The 19,952-nt window shown below is 37.3% G+C and overlaps 1 protein-coding gene across 6 annotated transcripts in view; it reads right to left on the bottom strand.

The window, feature by feature from the left end:
• The window catches only part of SHC3 (SHC adaptor protein 3), a 191,692-nt gene that overhangs the window by 33,613 nt on the left and 138,127 nt on the right, over nucleotides 1-19,952 (bottom strand). For 4 of the 6 annotated variants that reach the window (XM_059889512.1, XM_059889511.1, XM_024996292.2 and 1 more), the window contains 2 exons: nucleotides 3,284-3,434; nucleotides 2,191-2,290 (listed from right to left, as the gene is read on the bottom strand). In XM_059889512.1, coding sequence (XP_059745495.1) covers nucleotides 2,191-2,290; nucleotides 3,284-3,434 — 251 coding nt within the window. The remainder of the gene's footprint in view (nucleotides 1-2,190; nucleotides 2,291-3,283; nucleotides 3,435-19,952) is intronic. The other 2 variants (XM_059889513.1, XM_024996294.2) reach the window with 1 other exon arrangement.

Here is a 19,952-nt window from a genome sequence, read left to right as displayed (position 1 = left end):
GACCCTAGGCCCATCTGACTCAGGCTGGGTGGGCGGGAGGGGCAGGGGAACTACACCTGCTACAGAAGCTCCCCCAGCCTCCTCATTCCCTCTGCGAAGGACTGAGATCAAAATAACTGAGCAGAAGAACAATGAGCCTTATTTTCACTGCTCTTTTTTTAAGTATAGGTGAATGCTTCATATATTAACTCCAAAGAAATGCAATGCATTTCCAATGCTCTGGCCCCATTTTTAGAAATAAAGCAATATTTACCCCATTTGCTTCCTAGTGAATTGAGACACTTTCCTTATAAAACAGAATCAGGCTTGTGCCATCATCGGACTTCCCAACTGAACCAAGACTGCTGAGGCTCAACTGGGGCGGTCACTGCTATTGTCAACCAAGGTGAATGAAGGGTGTGGCCCTGCTCGGGTCACCATCTGGTTCTTTGTACAGGTCACTATTTCTAACAAACTTCCACAGACACTCTCAAGACCAACTTGGACCTGGAGAGAGATCACCTCTCCAGGTGGTGGGGCATGAGAGTTGGCTCAATTCAACCAGCAAGAGTGGGTTCAGGATTCTTTAAGAAGCTTTCTCAAGAGCCCACTGAAGGACTTTTGGCAGACCACTGTCTCTGCCTACAAGCCTGAGAATGCAAGTGTCCTGAGAAAGTCATCAACTTCAGATGATTGCGAGTGCTGAGTACAGGGCAGGGAGCTATACACTCCCTGGTGGTGGTACCCAGAGTTCAGTTTCATTTAGGGGAAATGGCTGCTAGCAGATTAATAGGGGTTTATTTGTTCTACAGACAAGGTATTTATTGGTTTCCAATACGAACTTGAAATTCATTAAGAGTTATGAGTCTCAAGTTCCAGGCCAAGAACTTATATAAGGCTCATTTTTTTTCTCTGGTGAATTTCTTACATTGTCTGTTCTTGATCTGGCTGGAATAACCTGGATATAAAAAAGACCTCATTTTCAAATAAATCTAACAAATTTTTCAGTAGAGTCAATATCTAATGTATGTAATGTGTCTTAGTCTTTAATAGTTATTCTATGTCTAAGTACATGATTGTTGTATAAAATGCTTTAAATGTATACAGAACAAAATTGAAAATGTAAAAAAGTGCCTCTGGCAAAGTTATAACTTTAATTTGCTATTTCCATCCTGTTCTGAGGTACAGTCAAGTAGTCTGTTGACTCTTTTATGGATTATTAACTGGGCAGCACAAACGGGTCATCTTTCAGCTGGGGCAGGTAAGACATAAAATTATTTCACGGGAGAAACATTTTAAAAATATATTGTCATTTACCCACTGGCACAAATGGCAATAATGTAGGTGAAAACCTTAATGTTAAACCAAAAAATGGTTAAAATATATACATAGAAGCATACATCGGATCTTCATTCATTTATCACTCCATCTCCTTCAGACCCTGTAGCCAGGACCCTGGAACCATCAAAAGTTCTCAAAATGTTTGAGGAGGTAAAATGTTTAAAATTAAAAGAAACCTTTAAAATGTATAGATACATACATGTGTATGCTTGTCTAAAAATAACTGTCTAGAGAATAGAGACTAATGTTAGCAATTAAACTAAATAGTGCTTAATTAGTCACACTATTTTTAATGTGGGATGTAGGTGCTTGCTTATAGGTTTGATAAGAAATGAAGTGTCCTCTAAAAGGACCCAGGCCCTGTGACAGACTTGTATTCCAGGTGCCATCTCTGCCAGGGCTGGTGTCACTCCATTCTTCCTAAAGGTGACCATAGAAGGGGGAGGTGGGGCAGAGGAAAGGAGGGGAAAACTACAAGCTGCCATTAGAAGCTACAAGGATTCAATATTGACTCCAGAGTCTCCCACCTTAGCCTCGTTCGAACTGGGTATGGAGTTGGCCCTGGGGAGGTGAATTCCTCAGTCTCTGGAGGGGCAAGCCCTCTCGCCAGAAAAGGGCCTTAGATGCACAGTCTCTGTGCAGGAGAACAGGAAGAACTGGGAGGCATGAAGAGTGAGCTGGTCCTGGTGCCCAGGGATGGGTTATCTGATGCGTGCCCTCCAACATCCCTGACAGCCATTCTTTCTATTTCTGTGATCCGGTTGGGAAACTGTAGCCCCACCCACAGCAGTTATTTCCAGTCAGCCATTCTGCCACTCCACAGGACAGGAACTTTTGAAAAGTATTTTTTATGTTTCTTGTCCACCTTACCTTGCCGCTCACCTTGCCTGACAGGTGTTTGCTGCCAGTCTTCACCAAACGGGTCTCCTAAGTGTCTTCCCTGGTAGTAAGTTTGCTCTTTTCCTGCAAACTATAGACATATGTAAATACAAAACAAGAAAAAGTCCTCCTCTTCTTGCGTCTCCACTTTTGAAAGCCATAATACAGAAGAAGGGACTTCAGTGGCCAGTGGATTGCATCCCTGTTGTACTCAGTTTTCCCTTCATGCCTCACAGTTGGCATGATTTGGGAAGTTAGTCTGCATGGGTGTGAAAAAGAAGCTACATCTCATTAAAACTACAGATGTTCCCTGCTTTCAGTACCCACCCCGCCACCTCCCTTCCCTAAGTGTGACCATAAATTGAATTCTCTACATACAGCCACATCACCAACATGCCTTAAAATAGATTTCAGTTAGAGACTATCTATGTGTCAGAACATAGTTCCCAGCATATACACCTATAACCATTCATTCCTGGGCAAATCCACCTTGTCGATTCCTTCTTATAGAGCTATTGACATTTGGCTTCAGTGTTATTTACCGCTTTTATTGTCATCCACATAAGGTAAATGACATCAAAAAATTCCCTTTAACAAAAAGATATCATAGAGATACCATAACTCTAGAAAGAGAATGCCTTACTAGAATTTTGAATTAGAGGGAAAATCAGGGAGATAAGTAAAACAGAAAACTTCAAAACAAAACAAACAAAAAAAAAAAAACCTTATGTTAAAGGCTTACATTCTTTCTATTTCCAGAGAACTCAAAGAACCCCAGGCTTTCAAAAGTCTTGAACTCTCTCTTTTCCTCATTAAGTTCACAATACAATGGGATTTGTCCTAGGATGAAGAGGGAACTTGCAGACTTGTATCTCAGGAATCACAATGGAGTTCCAAGGCATTTGACTAAACCTTGTGATGTTAAAGCAAAAGCTTCCCCTACTGTCTGCTTTATGAAATTCAAGGGGAGGAAGTTTGTGAGTTTTTCTGTCTGGATAGAACATCAGCCTGAAAATAGAGTTGAAGAAAGCAATAGGAAATGAAGTCCAGTTAGCTACCATTCAGGGAAAGATATAAGACTCACCTGGGCTGTGTCAGGACCGTGGGGTCTGGCTTTCAGGCGAGCATCGGCAAACCCCCCTGGAGGAGGTGTCTTGCTTGGAATGCTGTTGTAATATGGGTGGTCTGAGCCATCACTCTCCTCTTCAGTCCATGGTTCATCTAGACTCTGCATTCTGTTAAAAGAGGATTTTCGAGAACTTTAGCCAAAATTTGAGCTTACTGTCAAAACAAAAAAATCTAATGTTAGTAACTATAGACCCAGAAAGCAGAGTTTAGTCACTCCCCCTTCAACGATCTAGGTCTCAGGCACATATAAACAGCAGATGAATGGTTCAGCCAAATATCCCCGCCTTATTCACAGTGTGAATTTAGAAATTTTAGAAAATTCCAGTCTTATTTGAAACAGAAAACAACTCCTTTATTAAAAGTACACTTTAATAAGAAAATACATAGTTTATAGGTAATGATAATCAGCTTCTTGAGGTATAGACACACATTTTAGTATATCATGAAATTTACCCAAAACAAAATTAACTTTAATGGAGATTTAGTGACATCAAGGAAAATGACAGAGTAAGGACCTCTGAATTATTCTTTCCTCTGTAATGACAACAAGAAAGCTAGCAAAAAATGTTTTCATGATCAACATTTTTAGAACTCTGGAAATTAATCAGAAGTTTGTACCAATATAGAGAGTGTTTTGGAGAAGGCAATGGCACCCCACTCTAGTACTCTTGCCTGGAAAATCCCATGGATGGAGGAGCCTGGCAGGCTGCAGTCCATGGGGTCACACAGAGTCGGACATGACTGAAGTGACTTAGCAGCAGCAGCAGCAGCAGAGAGTGTTTATTAAACAAACAAACAAAAAAGACATAAATAGCTGTCAGGACAAGAGCTTTGTTGCATTTTAACTTGCTCTGTTGCCATCTCCAGGATAGACTTAAAAGCCAAAATCCAGTAGTGACAGTGAAAACCAGCAGCTTAAATAGCTAGACATGGGAGGAGGCAAAAAAGCATTTAGGTTCCTGTAAATTCCTATTCCCAGAAAACAGTCATTATGACCTTTCTGTTCATTCTCTATAAGACTCCACTCCCAAAACTGTCTTTATATGACCTGATTCAGAGCTTGTCTATGGAAAACAGCTTCTTCCATAAGGTCATTTGTCAAAAACAATTAGAGGCAATTATTTAACACTATGACTCCCTGAAACAATAGATAACATTTGGCTAAAGAGTAAGCTAGTCAAAAAGCTTAAAAGAAAAAGCTAGGAAATTATAAATTTTGACATATTTCTAGGAATCTAGGCATCTACATGTATAGAACTATTTTCACATCCGGGTTGTGTGCCTGCTCAGAAAAGATGTAAAAAGGCATTAGTTCTCATCTGCACTGACCTTGAAGTTTTGCACAAGCAGAAAGTCAAAGCTAAAGCAGAGTTGTCAACTGCCTAGCCAAGTGTTGAAGGAGTTCCCCAAGATTCACACAGAGCACCTCAGCAAAAACTGGGGGACTTAGTGGTTTCAGACGTTTAAATCTCTCTTTGATCATTAGCTGTCTAATAAGTGAACTGAGCAGAGTTGTCAGTGGTCATATGTAACAAAATATAGACTTGACCAAGTTGGTTTAGGAAAATCATTAAAACAAACAACCACAACAAACAGCAACAACAGCTACTCCAGTGAACACAGAAGTAATAAGAAAGTAAACAGTCATATTGTTTATATGGAGACCTTATGAGCGATCTAGATAGAGGATAAAACCAGCCTCAACATTACCTTAACGGAGAAGGCAATGGCACCCCACTCCAGTACTCTTGACTGGAAATCTCATGAACGGAGGAGCCTGGTGGGCTGCAGTCCATGGGGTCGCTCAGAGTCGGACACGACTGCTCGACTTCACTTTCACTTTTCACTTTCATGCATTGGAGGAGGAAATGGCAACCCACTCCAGTGTTCTTGCCTGGAGAACCCCAGGGACGGGGGAGCCTGGTGGGCTGCCGTCTCTGGGGTCGCACAGAGTCGGACACGACTGAAGCGACTTAGCAGCAGCAAGGCCTAATCCAGAGCAAGTGAATCCTATTTTCAATTTATGAGAGATGAGGACGCTGCAGAAGAAAAGCTTGAATCTAGCAGAGGTTTGTTCATGAGATTTAAGGAAAGAAGCTATTTCCATAACATCAAAGTGCAAGGCAAAGCAGCAAATGCTCCTGTATTGATAGAAACAATTGTAAGTTACTTGGAGTATCTCACTAAGATAATGGAGGTGGCTACACTAAACAACAGACTTTCAGTGTAAACAAAATAGCTTCATATTGGAAGACACCATCTAGGAATTTCAGAGCTAGAGAAAGTCAATGCCCAGCTTCAAAGCTTCAAAGAACAAACTGACTCTTGCTAGGGGCTAATGCAGTCGGTGACTTTAAGTTGAAGCCAGTACTCATTTACCATTCTGAAAATTTTAGGGCCCTTAGGAATTATGCTAAATCTACTCTGTCTATGCTCTATAAATGGATCAGCAAAGTCTGGACAACAGCATATCTATTTATAGCTTGGTTTACTGAATATTTTAAGCCCAATGTTGAGACCTATTGCTTGGAAAGAAACAATTCCTTTCAAAATATTACTACTCATTGACAATGCACCTGGTCACCCAAGAGTTCTAATTGAGATTGATGTGGTCTTCATGCTTGCTAACACAACATTCATCCTGCAACCCCTGAATCAAGGAGTAATTTCAACTTTCAAGTCTTATAAGAAATACATTTCATAAGCCTATAGCTGCCACAAATAGTGATTCCTCTGATTGACCTGAGCAAAGTCAATTGAAAGCCTTCTAGAAAGGACTGAGCATTCTGCTGCTGCTGCTGCTGCTGCTGCTGCTGCTAAGTCGCTTCAGTCATGCAACCCCATAGACAGCAGCCCACTAGGCTGCTTCAGTCGTGCAACCCCATAGACAGCAGCCCACTAGGCTCCCCCGTCCCTGGGATTCTCCAGGCAAGAACACTGGAGTGGGTTGCCATTTCCTTCTCCAATGCATGAAAGTGAAAAGTGAAAGTGAAGTCACTCAGTCATGTCCGACCCTTAGTGACCCCATGGACTGCAGCCTACCAGGCTCCTCCATCCATGGGATTTTCCAGGCAAGAGTACTGGAGTGGGGTGCCATTGCCTTCTCTGCTAAGCATTCTAGATGCCATCAAAAACACTCATGATTCATGGAAAGAGGTAAAATCTTCATTCAACATTAATAGAAGTTTGGAAGAAGTTAGTTTCAACCCTCGTGGATGACTTTGAGGGGTTTAAGACTTACAGGGAAAGTCTGTGTTTACACAGAACTTTATGAGATATAAATGCCTATATAATAATAGACAATATCAAATCAACAACCTGAATTTCTGCCTTAGTAAACCAGAAAATAAGAGTTAAACCCAAAGCAAGCAGAAGGAAAAACAATAAAGATTAAGGTAGAAATAAAAATAGAAAATCAGTAGAGAAAAGCAATGAAACCAAGAGTTGGTTCTTAGAAAGATCAACAGTATTGACAAATCTTTAGCTAGACTGACTAAGAAAGAAGAGAGCAGACTCAAATTACCAAAATTAGGAAGAAAAGAGGAAAAACTGCTACCAGCCATACATGAACTAAAAGGATTATAAGAGAAACTATTAAAAATTATATACCAACAAACTAGATAATCTAGATGAAATGGGAAAATTCCTATGAAGACTCCATCTATCAAAAAATAACTCAAGAAGAAATAGAAAATCTGAAGATAACTGTAACAACGAGACTAAATTAGTAATCAAAATCTTGTATCCCAAGAAAAGCCCAGAATCATACGGCTTCCTGGTGAATTCTATCTAATATCTGAAGGAGAATTAATAGCAATTTTTCATAACTCCTCCAAAAAATAGAAGAGGAGGGAAGTTTTCAAACTAGATTTATGATGACAGAATTATCCAGATGCCAAAACCAAAGACACTGCAGGAAAAAAAAAAACTGCAGACCAATATCTTTTATGAATATGAATGGAAAAATCCTCAACAAAATACTAGCAAGCCAAAAATCCTCCAGCAAAATACAAAAAAATCATGCACCATGACTAAGTGATATTTCTCTGGTAATGCAAGGTTGTTTAAACATTCAAAATCAACTAATGTAATATATCATACCAATAAAATAAAAAAAAAGCCAAATACTCACATCTAGACACAGAAAAATCATTTGAGAAAATCTGACAGTTTTCCATGATAAAAAACCCTCAAAAATCTTGGAATTAAAAGGCATTTTTCTCAACATGAAAAAGAGAATCTATGAAAAGTCCACAGCTAAGAACATGATTAATGGGAAAATTCTGAATATTTTCCTCCTAAGATCAGGAACATAATAAGTTTGTCCCATCTTTACACCTCTATTCATTGTACTAGAGATTCTAGCCAGGACAATTATATAATAAAAAGAAAGAAAAGGCATTCAGATTAGTAAGTCAAAATAAAACTATATTTTCTTGCACAAGACATGATCTTGTATATAATAAATACTAAGGAATACACATACACACCCAAATTATCAGAGCTAAGTGAATAATAAAAAATAAATGAATTCAGCAAGTTTCCACAATACACAATCAGTGTATAAAGTCAATTGTATTTTTATATATTAACAATAAAAACAAAATTAACAAGAAATTTCACTTATTATAGTATCAAAAAGAATAAAAGATTTATTCTTTTGGTAGTAAAAATTATCAAAACAAGTGTAAGACTCATAACGGGAAATTACAAAACATTGTTGAAAGAAATTAAGGAATTCTAAATAAGTGGAAAGACATCCTGCACTTATGAATTGAAAGATGTAATACTGTTAAGATGGAAGGACTCCCCAAATAGGTCTATAGATTTAAGATAATTTCTATCAAAATCACAATTGTCTTCTTTGGTAAAAATAAACAAGCTATGCCATTCCTTTGAAATTGCAAGAGGCTCAGAATAGTGAACAGGGTCAAACGTTAATAAAGAAGAATGTCTTTGGAAGACACATACTACCTCACTTCAAACTAACTATAAAGCTATACTATTCAAGACTATATGGTATTGGCATAAGGATAGACACATAAATAAATCAATGGAACAGAATTAAGAGTCCATAAATAAACCCATACATTTAGAGTCAATCGATTTCAACAAGGATGCCCAAACAATTTACTATGTAAAAGAACAGTCTTTTCAGCAAATGGTGCTATGATGACTGGATAGTCGTTTGTGAAAGTTGGACCCTTAAGTCACACCATATACAAAAATTAATTCAAATGGATTAAAGATCAAAATGTAAGAGCTAAAACTTAGAAGAAAACATAGATGTAAATCCTCATGATCTTGGATTAGGCAATGGTTTCTTACACATGACACCAAACGCAAAAGCAACCAAAGAGAAAATAAGTAAATTACTTGGACTTCACCAAAGTTAAAAACTATGGTCCTTCAAAGGACATTATTAAGAAAATGCAAGACAACACAAAAAATAAGAGAAAATATTTGCTAATTGTATGTCTGGAAAGAGACTTGTATCCAGAATATATAAAGAATTTCTACAAGTCAACAATAAAAAGACAAATAATGCAATCTTAAAAATGGGCTAAGGACCCTGCCCATCAGAGGTTCAAGACCAGCTCCACCCACAAGAGGGTAGGCACCAGTCCCTTCCACCAGGAAGCCTACACAAGCCCTTAGACAAATCTCATCCAATAGTGGGAAGATGCCAGAAGCAAGAGGAAATACAATACTGAAGCCTGTGGAAAGGAGACCACAAACACAGGAAATTATACAAAATGAGATGACAGAGAAATATGTTGCAAACAAAGGAACAAGATAGAAACCCACAAGAACAACTAACTGAAGAGGAGATAGGCAATCTACCTGAAAAAGAATTCATAGTAATGATAGTAAAGATGATCCAAAAATCTCTGAAAAAGAGTGGAGGTACAGATGAAGAATATATATAAAATGTTCAATAAAGAGCTAGAAGACTTAAAGAACAAATGAACAGAGGTGAATAATACAACAACTGAAATGAATAATAGACTAGACAGAATCAGTAGCAGAATAACTGAGGCAGAAGAACAAGTAAGTGAGCTGGAAGACAGAGTGACGGAAACCACTGTCACAGAACAGAGTAAAGAAAAAAGAATGAAAAGAAATGAAGGTACTCTCAGAGACCTCTGGGACAGTATTAAATGCACCGACATTCACACTATAGGGGTCCCAGATGGAGAACAGAAAGAGAAAGGGCTGGAGAAAATAATTGAAGATATTATAGTCAAAAACTTCCTTAACATGAGAAAGGAAACACTCACTCAAGTCCAGGAAGTGCAGAGAATCCCATACAGGGTGAAACCATGGAGGAACAAACCAAGACACATATTCATCAAACTGACAAAAGTTAAAGACAAAGAAAAAATATGAAAAGTAACAAGGGAAAAGCAACAAGTAATATACAAAGAATTCCCATAACTCTACACCAGAAGGGAGTGGCATGATGTATTTCAAGTGATGAAAGGGAAAAACCAACGACCAAGAATACTCTATCCAGAAAGGATATCATTTAGATTTGGTGGAGGAATCCAAAGCTTTACAGACAAACAAAATCTAAGAAAATTCAGCACCACTAAACCAGCTTTACAACAAATGCTAACAAACTTCTCTAGGTAGAACGAGACCAGCAACCTAAAACATGAGACTTTGTACATATGTAGACTGCTAGATCAGAACTGATGACAGCAAACAAAAACTACAATAGACACATATACAAAAAAGAAAAAGCAACTCAAACACAACACTAAAGATGGTCACCAAACCACAAGAGAAGAGAACAAAAGAAGATGTGAAGAGAAAAGAACTACAAAAACAAACCCAAAGCAGTTAAGAAAATGGCTATAGGAACATGCATATCAATAATTACATTAAATGTAAATGGATCAAATGCTTCAACCAAAAGACATAAACTGGCTGAATGGATACAAAAGCAAGACCAATATATGTGCTGTCTACAAGAGACTCACTTCAGACCTAGAAACACATACAGGCTGAAATTGAGGGAATGGGAAAAGACATTCCTTGCAAATGGAAATCAAAAGAAAGCTGCAGTAGAAATACTTACATCAGTCAAAATAGACATTAAAATAAAGACTGTTACAAAAGACAAAGGTCATTACATAAGGATCAATGGATCAATCCAAGAAGATATAACAATTATAAATGTATATGTACCCAACATAGGGAGCACCTCAATATATAAAGCAAATGCTAACAGACATGAAAGGGGAAATCAACAGTAATACAATAATACTGGGGAACTTTAACACCTGCGTACACCAATGGACAGATCATGCAGAGAGAAAAGTAATAAATAAATACAAGCCTTAAGTGACACGTTAGATTAGATAGACTTAATTGATATCTATAAGAAATTCCATCCAAAAGCAGCAGAATACACTTTCTTCTCAAGTGCACATGGAACATTCTCCAGGATAGATAACATTTTGGACCACAAATCAAGACTTGGTAAATTCAAGAAAATTTGAATCATATTAATCATCTTTTCTGACCACAATGCTATGAGATTAGAAATCAATTACAGTAAAAAGAAAAATTTGTTAAAAAGAAACACATGGAAATTAAACAATATGTTACTAAACAATCAACAGATCTCTGAAGAAATCAAAGAGGAAATCAAAAAACATCTAGAGACAAATGGCACCAAAAACATGACAATCCAAAATCTGTGAGATTCAGCAAAAGCAGTTCTAAGAAGGACCTTTATAGCAATACAATCTTACCTTAAGAAATGAGAAAAATCTCAAGTAAACAACCTAAATTTACACAACCAGAGAGAGAAGAAAGCAACCAGAGACAGAAGAACAAACAAAATCTCCACAATCCTCAAGAAGGAAAGAAGTCATAAAGATCAGAACAGGAATAAATGATACAGAGACAAAGAAAACAATAGCAAAGATCAATGAAACTAAAAGCTGGTTCTTTGAGAAGATAATGTTGATAAACCTTTAGCTAGACTCATCAAGAAAAACAGGGAGAGGACTCGAATCAATAAAATTAGAAATGAAAAAAGGAGAAGTTACAACAGACACCACAGACACACAAAGGCCCGTAAGCGACTACTGCAAGCAACTATTTGCCAGTAAAATGGACAATCTGAGAGAAATGGACAAATTCTTAGAAAGGGACAACTTTCAAAGACTGAAACATGTAGAAATAGAGAATATGAACACGTGAATCACTGAAATTGAAACTGTGATTTTAAAACTTCAAACAAACAAAAGTCCAGAGCCAGATGGCTTCACAGATGAATTCTATCAAACATCTAGAAAAGAGTTAAAACCTATCCTTCTCAAACTATTCCAAAAAATTATAGAGGAAGGAATACTCTCAAGGCCACTCTACAAGTGGCCATTCTACAAGGCCACTATCTCCCTGATACCAAACCTCAACAAAGATCCCACACACAAAAAAAGAAATTTACAGGCCAATATCATTGATGAACAAAGACACAAAAATCCTCAACAAAATACTTAGAAACTGAATCCAACAATACATTAAAAGGATCATACACATGATTAAGTGGTATTTATCCTGGGGATGCAAGGATTCTTCAACATATGTAAATCAATCAATATAATACACCATACTAATGAACTGAAGAATAACAACTATATGATCATCTTAACAGAGATAGAGAAAGCTTTTGACAAAATTCAACACCATTTATGAGAAAAACTCTCCAGAAAGTAAGCATAAAGATAATATAACATAATAAAGGCCATATATGAAAACCCACAGCAAATATCATTCTCAAGAGTGAAAAATTTGAAAGGATTTCCTCTAAGATCAGGAATAAGACAAGGATGTGCAGTCTTGCCACTTTTATTCAACACAGTTTTGTGAGTCCTAGCCACAGCAATCAGAGGGGAAAAAAAGAGAAATTAAAGAATTCAAACTGGAAAACAAGAAGTAAATTTGTCACTGTTTGCAAATGACATGATACTATACATAGAAAGTCCTAAAGATGTTACCAGAACAGAATTTGGTAAAGTTGCAGGATACAAAATTAATATACAAAAATCTCTTGCATTCCAATACACTAACAACAAAAGATCAGAGAAACTAAGGAAACAACCCCATTTACCACTGCATCAGAAAGAATAAAATACCTAGGAATAAACCTTAAGGAGGCAAAAGACCTATACTCAGAGAACTACAAGGTACTGATGAAAGAAATTAAAGATAATGTAAACAGAAGGAGAAATATACCACATTCTTAGATTGGAAGAATCAACATTGTCAAAATGACTATACTACCCAAAGTAATCAGCAGATTCAATGAAACTTCTATCAAATTACCAATAACATTTTTCACAGAATTACAGCAAGAAAAATTTTACAATTTGTATGGAAACACAAAAGACACTGATGAGCCAAGACAATCTTGAGAAAGGAAAAATAGAGCTGGGGGAATGAGTCTCTCTGACTTCAGACTATACTACCAAGCTACAGTAAGCAAAACAAAAACAGAAATATAAATCAGTGGAACAGGAAAGAAAGTCCAGAGATAAACTTAGACACCTATGGTCACCTATTCTGTGACCAAGGAGGGAAGAATATATAATGAAGAAAAGACAGTGTCCTCAATAAGTGAGCTGGGAAAACCGGACAACTACATGTAAAAGGATGAAATTAGAACATGCTCATATACAAATTCAAAATGGATTAAAGACCTACATGAAAGACCAGACACTATAAAATGCTTACAGGAAAACATCGGCAGAACACTTTCTGACATAAATCACAGCAAGATCTTTTTTGGTTAATCTCCAAGATTAACAAAAATAAAAATAAATAAACGGAACCTAAATAAACTTAAAAGCTTTTGCACAGCAAAAGACATCATCAACAAAATGAAAAGAAAACCCATAGAATTGGAGAAAATATTTTCAAACACAGCAACCAACAAGAGATTAATCTAAAATATGTAAACAGCTCATGCAGCTCATTATAAAGAACAAACAACCCAATCAAAAATGGGCGGAAGATCTAAAAAGACATTTCTCCAAAGAAGACATCCAGATGGTCAAAAATCACACAAAAGATGCTCAATATCACTAATTATTAGAGAAATACAAATCAAAACTACAATGAGGTATTACCTCACACTAGTCAAAATGGCCATCATCAAAAAATCTTCAAACAATAAATGCTGGAGAGGGTGTGCAGAAAAGGGAACTCTCCTCCACCACTGGTAGGAATGTAAATTGGTACAGCCACAATGGAGAACACTATGGATATTCCTTACTAAAAATAGAGCTACCATGTGATCCAGCAATCTTACTGATAGGCATAGATCCAGAGAAAAATCATAATTTGAAATAATACATGCACCCCAATGTTCATTACAGCACTATTTACAATAGCCAGGACATGGGATCAAACTAAATGTCCATCGACAGAAGAATGGATAAATAAAATGTGGCACATATATGCAATGGAATATTACTCAGCACTGAGTAAAGTAAGTCAGACACAGAAAGATAAATATCATAGGATGGGATTTGTTAGATTCCCATACATGGGAATCTAACAAATAAATGGTACAAATTAACCTATTTATGAAACAAATTGTCACAGATGCAGAAAACGTTCTTATGGTTACCGGGGGGAAAAAGGGAGGGAGGGATAAACTGTAAGATTGAAACTAACATATACACACTACTGTATATGAAATAAATAACTAACAAGAACCTACTGTATAGCTCAGGGAACTCTATTCAGTACTCTATAATGACCTATATGGAAAGAAAATCTAAAAAGAAGTGGAGATATATACATATATATATGTTTTATATATATATATATAACTGACTCACATTGTTGTATAGCAGAAAGTAACACGGCACTGTAAATCAACTATAATTTTTAAAATAGTCTATGGATTTGAGCAGACATCTCTCCAAATAAGATATACAAATAGCCAATAAGCACATGGAAAGATGCTTGACATCAATAGTCATCAAGAAAATGCAAATCAAAATCACAGAAACCACTTTGTACTCACTAGGATAGCTAAAATCAAAATGATGGACAATAACAAATATCAGTGAAATTGAAACTCATACATTCTGGTGAAAATATAAAATGGTACAACCCCTTTGGAAATCAGTTTGGCAGTTTCTAAAACTTTAGCACAGAGTTACCATATGACTAGGCAATTCTATTCCTAGTTATATACCCAAGAGTATTGAAACATCTGTTCACAAGAATTTGTACACATGTTCACAGGAGCACAATTCATGAGAACTAAAAGGTAAAAACAACCCTAATATCCATAAACCAAGGAATGAATAAACAAAAGGTAACAAATGTATGCAAAAGAATATTATTCAAACCTAAAAATGCCATACTCATACATGCTACAACATAGCTTAATCTTGAAAACAATCCAATAAGTGAAAGAACTCAAGCATATATTGTATGATTCCATTCATATAAAATATCCAGAACTGGCAAATCAATGAAGACAGAAAGTAGAGCAATGATTGTCTGGGGAGAGAAGATTGCAAGTTGGGGAATTAACTGCTAATAAGTATGGAGTTTCTTGCTGGGGTGATGAAAATGTTCTGGAATTATTTAGGAACAATAATTATACAGTCTCTGACAGTACTAAATACTACAGAACTATATATTCCAAAAGGAATGAATTTTCATCATAAATTATATATCAAAACTTTTTTTTAATAATAAAAAGAGATTTGACTACATTTGAATTCTTTTTCATTGTCTTCTCTGGTTTTCTGTTGAAAATGACCCTGGATTTTGGCAAGAAAAATCAGAGGAAAAATCTTCTAAGGAAAATCAGACCATACCAAAAATTCCATTCATTTAAAAGTACTATTTTTGATTTCCAGTTGGAGATGGGTGATGATTCCAGATACAGAGTCTGTCTCCCAATAATTAATACGATGAGCAAAAAATAATTCATGAATAATAAGTAAAGTCATCCAACCACCAGCAGCAAGAGAAGAGAGAGGAAGCCATGTGCACCAACCTGAAACTTTGAGATGCTGGGGCAGCGTACTGGGCCCTAACGCCACCACACTCACTCTACACTCATCTGTCCCCAACTCTACTCTAAGGAATGTGGACAAAGAAGCTGATTATACCAAATTCTCACACTTGCAGCTCATTCCCAATTTGAAGAGAGATGGCCTGAGCAAGCAAGAAGTAAACCCAAGGAGAACTGCTCACAAACAGAACCTCCTGTCTTGCTGGCCTCTGGGAAATCTAGAAGGAAAATGGGCCAGTGACTTCTGCAGTCCAAGGTCTCTGAGGGGGCAAAGAGTGTGGCAGCTGGAGGCAAGATGTGCTCTCTCATGGCCCCAGCAGGGCCAGAAGGTGGCACGTTCCCACCTGATGGGTCTCAGACCGGCTCAGTGGACACAAGCAGCTTGTCAGACCAGATGAGAATGATGCCAAGGAACACAGGACCCCTGGTTGATGCTCTGCTTTAGAAATTTTATACCATTACTTGCATATTGGATTCAAAGTTTTCTCAATAGATAAGATCTCTCTACTTCATTTTCTTTCCCCAAAACTTCTTCAAATTTTATTTTATAGAAACATGTAAGGACTTCATACCTTAAGTATATGCCCAGAGAAGCATGTAGTTCAATTAACTCTCCCCACTCATTTTTGTACATACTCATTTAATAGTATTTATTTGACTTTTATGTAACATTTTGAAAGTACAGAAAAGCTAAATTAATATAAAAGACACCTACACATCCACCACTGAGATTAAACAAGTGTGAACATTTTGCTATATTTGATTCCTTTCTTTTCAAAGAAATAAAATTTGTCAGACTCACATTGGATGAATAAGTATGTGATATTAACAGTAAAATGTTAATAGTAGAATCTAGGTGGTTGGTTGTACAGGTGTTCACTGCAAAATTCTTTTTACATACTGGAATACTGTTCTTATAAAATGTTAGGGAAGAGATACACTTAACAAAGCCAGTTATAGCCCACCCTAAGCCCCTGTCAGTTTCCCAGGTGGCTTAGTAGTAAATAATCTGCCTGTCAATATAGGATACATAGATGACGTGAGTTCAGTCCCTGAGTTGGGAAGACCCCCTGAAGGAGGAAGTGGCAACCCACTTCAGTCTTCTGGCCTGGAGAATCCCATGGACAGAGGAGCCTGGTGGTTTACAGTCTATGGGGTCACAAAGAGTGGGACACGACTTAGCATGCATGCACCTAGCTCCTATGTACAAAAATTTGGGCTTCCCAGGTGACACAGTGGTAAATAATCTGCTTGCCAATGCAGGAGATGCAAGAGACATGGGTTCAATCCGTGGGTCAGAAAGATCATCTAGAGTAGGAAATGGCAAATCACTCCAGTATTCTTCCCTGGGAAACTCCATGGACAGAGGAGCCTGGTGGGCTATAGCCCATGGGGTTGCAAAGAGTTGGACATGACTGAACATGCATGCATACATGTTCCTGTCATCCTCAAATGTCCTAGAGTTGGTATGTAATATTCTTGCATGTTTTTATACTCTTTATACACATGCATTTATCCATAAGCTACATATACAGTCATTTATGTGTTTTTAAAATTTTCATAAATGGTTCCTATCCTTTTTTACTTCATTTGAAATGTTGAGATTCATTTTTATAATACACATATACTGATGAATTCTGTTTAATGACTATATTCCATTATAATATAAAATTTAGAACTTTGTTCACCCACTGTCCTGCCAAGGGCTATAGGGTCCCCACTACTTTCTAACTCCTTTCCAAACGGCTTATATGAGTTTGCAGAAGTCCTTGTCAACCAGGAAAAATGGGGCTTTCATAGGCACCCCCAGAATGAATACCTTAAAAGAAATTTTCCAGTGGATGAAAAAAAATTAAAAATCTCTTTCAAGAAAGATGAAGACTTCAGAGAGATAATGAAGACAGAGGAGTATAATGCCTTTACAACTAAGTCTGGAATATGGCCATAGAAGTTGGAGGAAAAGTAAATTCAGGAGAAATTAACCTTTATTGACAGTTAACACACCATTGTAATAAGCTTTCAGTAGAAGTGACTGAATGACCAATATGCCTCATTACTTTCTTTTTAGTGCTGCATGGAATATTCTTATCTCCTAAGGAAACTCAAGAGTAGACACTGAACATTTTTTATAAAAACTAAACATCTCACAATTCCTGTTTACATTTACTATTTCATTTAATGTTTAAATGAAACATTTAACCTCAGATCTAGACCTTCTAGAACACACCAAAAAAAGAGTTTATTTTCCTCATAGGGGACTGGAACGCAAAAGTAGGAAGTCAAGAGATACCTGGAGTAACAGGCAAGTTTGGTCTTGGAGTACAAAATGAAGCAGGGAAAAGGCTAAGAAAGTTTTGCCAAGACAGCATACTGGTCATAGCAAACACCTTCTTCCAACAACACAAGGGACAATGCTATACATGGACATCACCAGGTGTTCAAAACCGAAATTAGATGGCTTATAGTCTTTGCAGACAAAGATGGAGAAGCTCTATACAGTCAGCAAAAACAAAACCAGGAGCTGACTGTGGCTCAGATCATGAACTCCTTATTGCCAAATGCAGACTTAAATTGAAAAAAGTAGGGAAAAAACACTAGACCATTCAGGTATGACCTAAATTAAATAAATCCCTTACAATTATACAGTGAAAGTGACAAATAGATTCAAGGGATTAGATCTGATAGATAGAGTGCCTGAAGAACTATGGACAGAGGTTTGTAACATTGTACTGGAGGCAGTGATCAAAACCATCCCCAAGAAGAAGAAATGCAAAAAGGCAAAATGGTTATCTGAGGAGGCCTTACAAATAGCTGAGGAAAGAAGAGAAGTGAAAGGCAAAGGAGAAAAGGAAAGATATATCCATCTGAATGCAGAGTTCCAAAGAACAGCAAGGAGAACTAAGAAAGCCTTCCTCAGCGATCAATGCAAAGAAATAGAGGAAAACAACAGAATGGGAAAGACTAGAGATCTCTTCAAGAAAATCAGAGATACCAAGGGAACATTTCATGCAAAGATGGGCTCAATAAAGGACAGAAATGTATAGACCTAACAGAAGAAGAAGATATTAAGAAGAGGTGGCAAGAATACACAGAAGAACTATACAAAAAATATCTTCATGACTCAGATAACTATGATGGTGTGATCACTCACCTAGAACCAGACATCCTGGAGTGAGAAGTCAAGTGAGCCTTAGGAAGCATCAGTATGAACAAAACTAGTGGAGGTGATGGAATTCCAGCTGAGCTATTTCAAATCCTAAAAGATGATGCTGTGAAAGTGATGCACTCAATATGCCAACAAATTTGGAAAACTCAGCAGTGGCCACAGGACTGGAAAAGGTCACTTTCCATTCCAGTCCCAAAGAAAGGCAATGCCAAAGAATGCTCAAACTACCACACAATTGCACTCATCTCACAGGCTAGCAAAGTAATACTCAAAATTCTCCAAGCTAGGCTTTAACAGCATGTGAACTGAGAACCTCCAGATGTTCAAGGTGGATTTAGAAAAGGCAGAGGAACCAGAGATCAAATTGCTAACATCCACTGGATCATCAAAAAAGCAAGAGAGTTCCAGAAAAACATCTACTTTTATTTCATTGGCTATGCTAAAGCCTTTCACTGTGTGAATCATTACAAACTGTGGAAAGTTCTTAAAGAGATGGGAATACCAGATGACCTTACCTGCCTCCTGAGAAATCTGTATGCAGGTCAGGAAGCAACAGTTAGAACTGGACATGGAACAACAGACTGATTCCAAATTGGGTAAGGAGTACATCAAAGCTGTATATTGTCACCTTGCTAATTTATCTTATATGCAGAGTACATAATGCAAAATGCCAGGCTGGATGAAGCACAAGCTGGAATCAAGATTGCCGGGAGAAATATCAATAACCTCAGATATGCAGATGACACCACCCTTATGGCAGAAAATGAAGAGAAACTAAAGAGCCTCTTGATGAAGGTGAAAGAAGACAGTGAAAAAGCTGCCTTAAAACTCAACATTCAAAAAACTAAGATCATGGCATCCAGTCCCATCACTTCATGGCAAATATATAGGGAAACAGTGGAAACAATGACAGACTTCAATTTCTTGGGCTCCAAAATCACTGCAGATGGTGACTGCAGCCATGAAATTAAAAGACATTGGCTCCTTGGGAGAAAAGCTATGACCAACCCAGACAGCATATTAAAAAGCAGAGATATTACTTTGCCAACAAAGTTTCATACAGTCAAAGCTATGTTTTTTCCAGTAGTCATATATGGATGTGACAGTTGGACTATGAAGAAAGCTGAGCACCAAAGAATTGATGCTTTTAAACTGTGGTGTTGGAGAAGACTCTTGAGAGCGCCTTGGACTGCAAGGAGATCCAACCAGTCCATCCTAAAGGAAATCAGTCCTGAATATTCATTGGAAAGACTGATGCTGAAGCTGAAACTCCAATACTTTGACCACCTGATGGGAAGAACTGACTCATTGGAAAACACCATGATGCTGGGAAAGATTGAAGGTAGGAGAAGAACAGGATGACAGAGGATGAGATGGTTGGATGGCATCACCAACTCGATG

The sequence above is a fragment of the Bos taurus genome, chromosome 8, assembly GCF_002263795.3.
Source record: "Bos taurus isolate L1 Dominette 01449 registration number 42190680 breed Hereford chromosome 8, ARS-UCD2.0, whole genome shotgun sequence".
Classification (NCBI taxonomy): Eukaryota; Metazoa; Chordata; class Mammalia; order Artiodactyla; family Bovidae; genus Bos; species Bos taurus.
This window is presented reverse-complemented; position numbering and strand designations above follow the sequence as displayed.